This window comes from Carlito syrichta, unplaced genomic scaffold (assembly GCF_000164805.1).
Source record: "Carlito syrichta isolate Samal-C Ts95f unplaced genomic scaffold, Tarsius_syrichta-2.0.1 Scaffold304687, whole genome shotgun sequence".
NCBI lineage: Eukaryota > Metazoa > Chordata > Mammalia > Primates > Tarsiidae > Carlito > Carlito syrichta.
This window is the reverse complement of record NW_007248783.1, coordinates 282,512-292,210: the sequence shown is the minus strand read 5'-3', so window position 1 is coordinate 292,210 and position 9,699 is coordinate 282,512. Positions and strand designations below refer to the sequence as shown.

General features: G+C 46.9%; 1 protein-coding gene across 1 annotated transcript in view; it reads left to right on the top strand.

Moving 5' to 3' along the window:
• Nucleotides 1-8,961, top strand: part of PARP1 (poly(ADP-ribose) polymerase 1) — a 35,976-nt gene extending 27,015 nt beyond the window's left edge. The window contains exons 14-21 of the mRNA XM_008060662.2: nt 1,498-1,620; nt 2,210-2,338; nt 4,110-4,208; nt 4,720-4,872; nt 6,095-6,222; nt 6,925-6,986; nt 7,572-7,686; nt 8,085-8,961. Of these exons, the coding sequence (XP_008058853.2) occupies nt 1,498-1,620; nt 2,210-2,338; nt 4,110-4,208; nt 4,720-4,872; nt 6,095-6,222; nt 6,925-6,986; nt 7,572-7,686; nt 8,085-8,166 (891 nt within the window). The 3' untranslated portion in view covers nt 8,167-8,961. The remainder of the gene's footprint in view (nt 1-1,497; nt 1,621-2,209; nt 2,339-4,109; nt 4,209-4,719; nt 4,873-6,094; nt 6,223-6,924; nt 6,987-7,571; nt 7,687-8,084) is intronic.
• The last annotated feature ends 738 nt before the right edge of the window (nt 8,962-9,699 follow it).

Here is a 9,699-nt window from a genome sequence, read left to right as displayed (position 1 = left end):
ACTCCAGTCTGGGCGACAGAGGGAGACTCCAACTCAAAAACAAACAAACAAACAAAAAAACCACACAACTCCTAGGAAGTCATTAGCTAGAAAACTCTTTTTTTTATTCATTCCCCATTCTTTCAAGGTCTCCCAGTCCTGGAACCTTCAGGCTGCGTCCTGGAGGGACTGGAGTTTGCTTGTGTTTGGGGGTGAGGTGCAGGCCTAACTAAAGAAGGAAGAACAGCATGAGGAAGCAGGAGCGGGTCCAGGAAATGAACTTTCTGGCTGGTGCTGGAGAAGAGGTCCTCAGCTGGCTGTTGGATCCAGTTACAGCTGATTCTGAACTATGACCTCTTTCCTCATCATCCACTGACTAAGAACTTACAAGGCTTTCCTCAGCCCAAGTTCCTCAGCTTCCTGCTCCAGAACTCAGGTGGCCCTTGCCCATTGCACAGAGCCCGCTGCTGCTTAGATAGAAGTTTTATCTTCTCATGTCACAGTGAGAAACAGATTTGAGGCTTCAGGCCTGCAGGATGCCATTTTATTGCCCCCTTACCATCCTCTGGTCACCTAGGCTATGCCTGCCAAATACATGGTATTCCAGAGGTCTCGCTCTTCCATCTCTTTGTGCATTTATTGAGCACCCTCTCTGCATACAGAGTGCTAGGCACTGTAGTAGTTGGGGATACTTAGCCTTTCTGTGCCTGGCTACCTGTATCTCCAGGTGCAATAAAAACTAATTTCCTGCCTCAGAGATGAAGGTCAGTAGATGAAGGAGACCCGAATGAATTTTGTAGCGTGGGCAACCCCCAATATTTTATTATGGAAATTTTTCAAACACAAAGTTGAAAGAATTGTACATACTGGCCGGGCTTGGTGGCTCAGCCTGTAATCCCGTGCTTTGGGAGGTCGAAGTGAGAGGATTGCCTGAGCCCACGGGTTCAAGACCCGCCTGGGCAACTTGACGAGACCTTATCCCTACAATAAATCAAAAAAATTAGCCAGGCGTGGTAGTGCGTGCCTGTAGTTCCAGCTACTTGGAAAGCTGAGGTGGAAGGATCGCCGGAGCCCAGCAGGTCGAGGCTGCGGTGGCCGGGAGTGGCCACTGCACTCTAGTCTGGGTGACAGAGTGAGACTCCAACTCAAAAAAAATTGTACAGCAGTAGCCATGAGCCCACTACCTAGATTTACATTTAACATTTCGCATAGTGGTGGGGAGTCTGTATAACTACACAGTTCATTGTAATGAAAATTTTTATGAGACGCCTGTCACGTATTGAACTGTGCTGTTAGAGGTAAGGAGTCCTGTCCTGCCCCTGTTTAGTGGTGTAACATTGACAGGAAGATGGTATTTGTCAGTTTCCTGTGAATTCTGCTGGCTCGTGCATATAGCAGGCTACCTCTGGATTTGGCTGCAGCACCCACCTTCTAGGAAAGAAAGCCTGGCCAAGTGCCGGAGGCTCAGGGCTGCTTCCTCATTCTTCTGTTCCTTCTGTCTCCTCGCCTCCCCTCCAGGCGGTCTCCCAGGGCAGCAGTGACTCCCAGATCCTGGATCTCTCAAATCGTTTCTACACCCTGATTCCTCATGACTTTGGAATGAAGAAACCTCCACTCCTGAACAACGCAGACAGCGTGCAGGTAGCACAGAGGTTCAGAAGGGAGTTGCAGGCTGGACTGGGGTGCCAAGCAGGGATGTTAACTTCCTCTCTCCATGTCATGACCCCTGAGGGCAAGACGTGCTGGACGGGCCGTCTCCTAGTGCCCTTGTTTTGAAGTGGGGTTTCTCCCCACATTGGTGGAGTCAGAACCAACTTTCCTGCCCCTCTTTTCTACCATATCAGTTGGTGAAAGACCAATGGAGAGGGAGGCCCTCTTCCTTGTAACAGCATCTTCCTCCCCATTTTCCTGCCTTCTAAGGGAGTCAGGAAAACTCCTGGCTCAGGAACAGTTTATAGTGTCTTCAGTACACAGACTGGCTCTCAGTGTATGAGAGGAAACCCAGTTTTACTTCCACCTCACCTCCCCCAGGCAGTGATGCCTCATCAGCATTCCTGGAAATCGTATGCATTTTTACTATGTGCAGCAAATAATGGGCTGTTCCTGACCAGGGGGAGGTCTGCCGTTCTCTGTGTTGGATGCTGTCTGCACATAGGCTTTCTCTGTCAAAACTGGGTGAGTCTGTCTCCTTCACTGAGGTACTTAACTCAGGGACTTGGCTTTTGCTCAGGCCAAGGTGGAAATGTTGGACAACCTGCTGGACATCGAAGTGGCCTACAGTCTGCTCAGGGGTGGCTCTGATGACAGCAGCAAGGATCCCATCGATGTCAACTATGAGAAGCTCAAAACTGTCATTAAGGTAACTCAGGCATCTTCACCACTCATCCTGAGAGCAATGGTCCCAAACTAGAATGTGTGATAGGATCTCCTGGGGCACTTGTTCACACACAGATGGCTAGGGCCAGAGAATTTGCCTTCCTAACAAGCCCTGGTCCTTTAAGAACCTCTGTTTGTTTCACCTGTAGATAATGCACCTTGTTTGCAGGGCAGGCTTCCAAGCCAGCACTTCAGCTTGATGTAAAGACTGAGTTTTGGAGACCTTACCAAAAGTTCTTTTTTCCCCCCTTAATCTAGAGAGAGGTTCCGTTTTTGGAGACTCCTGTGGCATGAACTTTTAGAAGACTTATTACCAGTGTCCCTTTCAGAAGTAGAAATGCTTGATGGCAACTGTAATAAAAATACCCAATGCTTGGGTTTGTCTTTCTTTGGAGGTGGAATGGCCCATGTTGACCTACACACAGTACCTGAACTTGGGTGTGTTGAGCACTCGGGTAAAATCACCCTGCCTAGGCCCACCACTGGCAGGATGTCTGCCTCAAGTTCTAGGTTACCTTGCCCTGTTCTCATCAGGCCTTCACTCTCCTCACCCCCTGCTTCCTCCCCTGCAGCATTGCAAGGGTTCAAGCGCACTAGAATCTGTTGAGCCTGGTACCATATGTTTACTTCACTAAAAAGAGCCTTTGCTTATTGTCCAGGACAACATAGATCTGTGAGTCTGTATGGGATAAGACACCAAATGTTGCTTATTTTGCCTCTGTGGCATGTTCTTTTTTGATGTGGAGTCTCACTCTGTCACCCAGGCTGGAGTGCAGTGGCACACTCACAGCCACCGCAGCCTGTGGCATGTTCTTGGTGGGAAAGCTGAGTGTGGTTCTTATGAAGGATTCTTTCTCTCTTCATTTACAATGGCTGAAACCTTTTGCTTAAGAGGCAGTGAGGTAGACCAGAATTCCTAGATTTTCTGAACTTTGAATAAGAATATAAAATATATGAGAACAGCCGGGCTCGGTGGCTCAGCCTGTAATCTTGCGCCTTTGGGAAGCTGAGGTGAGTGGATTGCCTGAGCCTGCGGGTTCGAGACCCGCCTGGACAGCGAGACCTCATCTCTACAATCAATCAAAAAATCAGCCGGGCATGGTAGTGCATGCCTGTAATTCCAGCTACTGGGAAGGATGAGGCGGAAGGATCGCCGGAACCCAGCAGGTCGAGGCTGCAGTGGCCAGGAGCATCCACTGCACTCTAGTCTAGGCGACAGAGTGAGACTCCAACTCAAATATATATATATGAGAACATACACAGTCTCCATAATGCACTCAGGTTCACTTAGCATAGATTTCATTAACTGTCTGACAGTTGTTTGTGAGGTGTGTGCTCTGAACCAAGTGTCATATGGGTGACCCTGAGGATTCAAAAGAGACTGAACAGTTGTTCCTGTCCTCAAAATTATGTGGTTCCTCGAGGCTTTTCCTTACAGGTCTTGGCTGTATTTCAGTTCATAATAAAGTGGACTCTTGTTTCCAGAGCCAGTTCCTCATTTTGGGGATTCCCTGTGAGCCCCATATTTTAGCTTTCCCAAGATCCCAAAGCACAGAATGTTATCCTCTAGCAACCTTAGTAGATAAGGGAGTGAATGCCAGGGAAGTGCAGCCACTGGCCCGGTGCCTGCCCAGCCAATGGGCCTGCCTGAGCTTCTGTTGAGTACTGTAGTGTTGATCCGTGCATCAACTGACCCTGTGTGTTCTTCCTGCCTCCATGGCTCGCCTCTAACCCCAATATGCCTTTTTTTCCAGGTGGTTGACAAAGATTCTGAAGAAGCCGAGATCATTAGAAAGTATGTTAAGAACACTCATGCAACCACACACAACGCGTACGACTTGGAAGTTGTCGACGTAAGAATCCCTTCTCCCCACCCCCTTATCTGTCCTGCCAGCTTTTCCCTGCCCACTCCTCCAGCCTGGGCCTGGGTAGAAAAGAGCAGTTTACTTGGCTTTAAATAACCAGAGGCTGTGACTCATTTATTGAGCTGAAAAATTGTATAAATCTTACATAGTAATGTGGGAGTGGCTTTTTATTCTCTTTTAAAGGACATTTCCTGTTTCCAAACCTGGTTTTAGAGTCAGAAAATATTATCAGAGGTTCACGATAAAATTCTTCAAGTGCACATCTGCTGCATGGTAATGCTGATTACGATAGCTAGTCTCTGCTGGGTGGGACCTCAGCAAGTCAGGCTGCTCCATCCCAGCCCGGTGGAAAACATCTTCCACGTTGCAGCAGACCTTCAGTTCTCTTGCTGTAGGGACAGCTGGTCAGTCCTCCCATATCCAGTTCTATCTTTCAGTCAACTACTAACACTAACAGATGGCTTCTTTTGTCCCTCCCCTTTGTATAAAACTCCGCCAGATCTTTAAGATAGACCGTGAAGGGGAGAGCCAGCGCTATAAGCCCTTCAAGCAGCTTCATAACCGAAGGTTGCTGTGGCATGGGTCCAGGACCACGAACTTTGCTGGGATCCTGTCCCAAGGTCTTCGGATAGCCCCGCCTGAAGCACCTGTGGTATGTGCCTGGCCTTGGAAGGGGTGGGGAGTAGGGTGGGCAATACCTGTCTCTGAGGAGTCTCCATAAAGAGCTATGAGTAAGAGCCCCGTTTGAGGTGTAGATAGTACCTTCACCCTCTTTTTTTTTTGAGTTGGAGTCTCACTTGGTCTTCTAGACTGTAGTGCAGTGGCCGCTCCCAGCCACTGCAGCCTCGCCTGCTGGGCTCCGGCGATCCTTCCGCCTCAGCCTTCCCAGTAGCCGGAATTACAGGCATGCGCTACCACGCCCGGCTGACTTTTTGATTTATTGTAGAGATGAGGTCTCGCTGCCCAGGTGGGTCTCGAACCCGCAGGCTCAGGCAATCCACTCACCTCAGCCTCTCAAAGGCGCAGGATTACAGGCTGAGCCACCGAGCCCAGCTAATACCTTCACCCTCATCCTCCTGACCCAAACCCTGTCAGTGGTTTGGCTACACATGTATTAAACATTGCTTCTCGAACAAAGGAAGTAGAGTTTCCAGGCCAAGGCCTGCTGTGAATGCCAATTGGGTGTGTTGACATGTGAAGAACAGACTTTGGCCATAGACCAAGCTGAGTCGAGACCTCCTCTATTTCTTCACATCTGGGTGACCTCCATGAGCTTCCGTCTCTTCATCAGTGAAATGTAGCAATAAACAAATAAAGCTTGACCCGGAACTGTTATGTTGCCTGCTGGGTCATAGACGTGTCCAGCAGGATAAGACCTGAGAGCTAGACTTCCATTCCTCTCATTTTACGGTTGTAAAGAGCAAGTAACAGAGAGATGCTATGCAGTAGTGTATGGTGGGCAGACGGCCTGACCGCTCTACCTCATGTTTCACTTACAAAAGGGAATAAAAATAATAGCCAGCGTTCATTGTGTGTTGCCAGTACCCAGTTTCCAGTTTGAATAATGTTTATTAACTCATTACATCTTCACAGCAGCCCCATGAGATTATTTTCCCCAGTTAAGAGAGGAAGAAAGTAGGGTCCAGAGAGGTTGAGTATTAATAACTTCCTACAACCTCTACCTAGGAGAGTTCAAGTCTGAACAACCTGACCTGTGAGCTCAGACATTGGTATTTCCTCACCAGGGACATTGTAAAAATCAGAAGTGATGGATTACAGCACATGGCCAGGTGCCTGGCTCAAGTCGACACTCGTAAATAATTGCTTCTAACTTGCCACTCAGATTTTCATCTGTCCCTTTTCCAACTCTCCAGACAGGCTACATGTTTGGCAAAGGGATCTATTTTGCCGACATGGTCTCCAAGAGTGCCAACTACTGCCATACGTCTCAGGGAGACCCAATAGGCTTAATCCTGTTGGGAGAAGTTGCTCTTGGAAACATGTGAGTAAACCTGGCTCTGGCTCTTAATGGGGACAGAGGGAGTGGGCTGTAGGCAGAAGGCCCCTTGGATGGGAGATTGGGAGATGACCACAGAAATTTCACGCCACAGTTGCTGGATGCACAAGTTAGGACTCTGCTTGTGAATAGCAGAAACCAGTTCAGATGAGCCAACAGGAGTACAGCCAAGCCTCGGGAACCGGCAGTTGTCTCTTCTTCCTGTGAACTGGAAATTGCACAAAGGATGGTCACCCCAGGGCTTCCTACTCCCCTCACTGAAATTCAGGTTTTCTGAGGTCAACCTAGATGACCATTTTAATTCCAGTACCAAATTCTTCAAGAGAAAAGCTGACTAGTGTAGTCTGGTTCAGGGATCCACCCTGGTCCTATGACCAGGGTCACGTAATAAGCCAGGGGTTCAGGGACTGTAGATATGGTCAGAAATCCAGAGTGGCCAACCACAGCTCCAAACAGGGCCCTTCCTTGAGAACAGCCCCATACTAGTGGTCATTGGCACAAACTATGTTCAGAAATAACTGCACCTTCAGGTTCTCACATGGTTCCAGAAACTTGGGAGGGAGCTCCAAGCAGTGAAGATGAGCTGAGTTTCATGAGCTTTAATCTCATCTCTGTATCGGACCTTGGTTGATTTTGAGAGCCCAGTGCCCTTGAAGGCCTCTTCTGAGATTGTCCTCTCTCGAATAGGTATGAACTGAAGCATGCTTCACATATCAGCAAGTTACCCAAGGGCAAGCACAGTGTCAAAGGTAATGTGTTTTCTAAGCTACTGCTACAGCCCCAGGTCCCTGGACAACACAGAAGGGGGCTTTCTTCCTCAGAAGGCTATCTTCTTGTGGCTGGATGTTAAATAGCTGGGTGTTCATTTTTTAAAACTCTCATTCTGTGGATGCAGCTAGTATCACAAATGCCATAGGAGAATCCTGATGCAGATACTAGTACCAGGTACACTGGATTTGGGTTTTAGCCTCTCAACTGTAACAGTGAGGGGCCTCTCCCGACATAGTGGTACCTGGAATATCTTGGATTGCAAGAATTTGCAGCATACTATGATTTATATGCTTCCACTGCCTGGTTTAAGTGACTGCTTTGGAATTCCGTCAGAAATGTGACCCAGTGAGGAACAGCTACTGTTCTCATCAAAATCAGTTAAGGTTGATGCCCTGGAATCCCTGATTTACAGCCTGTAGTTTCATATCTGAAGACGGATGAAGTGTGGAATTTGTATGTCTTCAAGTGAACACATAGACCCGACATAAAATAGGCCTCATCTCCCTGAAACAGTTTCAGCATCTGTTCTCACAGTTCCATCACTTGTGCCTTCTGTTTTGCAGGTTTGGGCAAAACTACCCCTGACCCTTCAGCTAGTGTTACTCTGGATGGTGTAGAGGTTCCTCTTGGGACCGGGATTTCATCTGGTGTTAATGACACCTGTCTACTGTATAACGAGTATCCTTTCATGAACATGCTAAGTGAGCATGAAGGAATGTTCTGGAGCTACAGAGTCATTTATGTGAAGTCAGATAACCTGGGGCAGACAGTGATTAGAGACACACACCCCCCCGTAGTGTGTCTCGTGTTGACCGTTCCCCTCAGTGGTCTCCTTGTACAGAGTGAGAAGTCACGTTGCTTTCCCATATTATCCTGTTTTACAGGATATGAGCCTTACCCCAGTTTCCAGAAAATTCTCCCTTTTATCTGCCTGAGGGACACCAACCTAGCCCCATGAAGAAATCCTTAGAGTAATGTTCAGGCTGTCACTGAGCATCCTGACACCGTGGGGGGAGATGGGGACACATGTGCTCTCTGTTGCACAGCTGTTGGCTCCTTGACAAGCTTCCCCTCAGGTACATTGTCTACGATATTGCTCAGGTAAATCTGAAGTATTTGCTGAAACTGAAATTCAATTTTAAGACATCCTTGTGGTGAATTAGGAGATGTGACCGAGTCACACCCCAGTGACTTTGCTACGAATTCACTTGATGTGTTTATGCACCAACTCACCAGGCAGGAACCCCGGCTAAGTTGTCGATGGGTAGTACCTTTACTAAATCCCCTTAGAAAGGATTTTACGTGAACGCTGTTAAATGGTCATGTGTTAAAGGTTTTTCCCAACTTTTCAAATCCCTTGTTTTGTGTTGTGTTTGGGGGGGAGGGGTTGTTTTGGGTTCTTTTTCTTGCCAGGCATAGCCCTGGTAGATAAAACTGTCAGTAGAAAAAGGGTTGGGGAAAGGTTTCATCTCGTTTGTGTAGACTAGTCCTGTGGAGACATGTTAGAACCTCTGCCTTACTGGTTTCCCCAGAGAAGGAAAAAATAAGCTTCCACCCTTTTTTCTAAGTGTTCACTTTTAGTTTTGATTTTGAAAAAATGTCAAGCATTTATTTTGAAGTATAAAATAAAAACTAATTTCATACTATTTAGATTTTCTTTTTTATCTTGCACTTGCTGTCCCCTTTTAACTGTTTTTGTTTATTTGTGTAAAGAGGTGTGGGAGGGCCAGAGGAGCATTCACAATTTCTCATAGTTATAAACAAGAGCTTTCCTTTTCTAGGAATGCTAGAATATAGACTCTCAGAATATGTAGTAGAGTAAATTAGAAGTTGCATTTGAAATCCTTGACTTTCTTATGAGCAATTTTGTCTTCCAAATTAAAACCATCTATTCTACCAGTATACTTACCCAAGGGCTAATAGTAATTCTCAATTAAAATGCAAATGACTTCTATATTTGTGTATTGTGTGTGGTCTCATTCTGACTACGGTTATGGCTAATCTTCACAGAGCATGGTCCACAGAGACTTCAGGGGGACTTCTTCTGCACATATCTATGAAACCCCAGAATGTACCAGGGAGCACATGGCACTGCCCAGTGGGAGTGCCCCATCTGAACAGCAGAAAACCAAGTACAGAAAGACACTCATTTTTTTCAGCTCATCAGATGCATTGTAGTGATAAATTCATAATTCTGTTCTATGGAAGACTGCTTTATATATACATATATGGTATACATGTACATATACATACATGGTTATACATTTACAGCTTTACATATACATAGAGTTGTCTCATACAGTTACCCTGTTTTTGAGGATGATGTTTAACTGTTTAAATTGTCTGAAAGCCAGGCCCAATGCCTTTTCTTTTTCTTTTTTTTTTTTTTTGAGTTGGAGTCTCACTCCTGTCACCCAGGCTGGAGTACAGTGCATTCATAGCCACACATCCGCAACCTGCTCGACTTAGGCGATCCTTCCACCTCAGCCTTCCAAGTAGCTGGAACTGCAGACACATGCCAGCACGCCTGGCTAGTTTTTGCGATTTATTGTGGAGACGAGGTCTCAACAAGTTGCCCAGGCTGGTCTTGAACCCCCGGGCTCAAGCAATCCTCTTGTCTTGGCCTCCCAAAGTGCTGGGATTACAGGCTGAGCCACTGTGCCTGACCCAGGCCCAATATCTTACGTCACT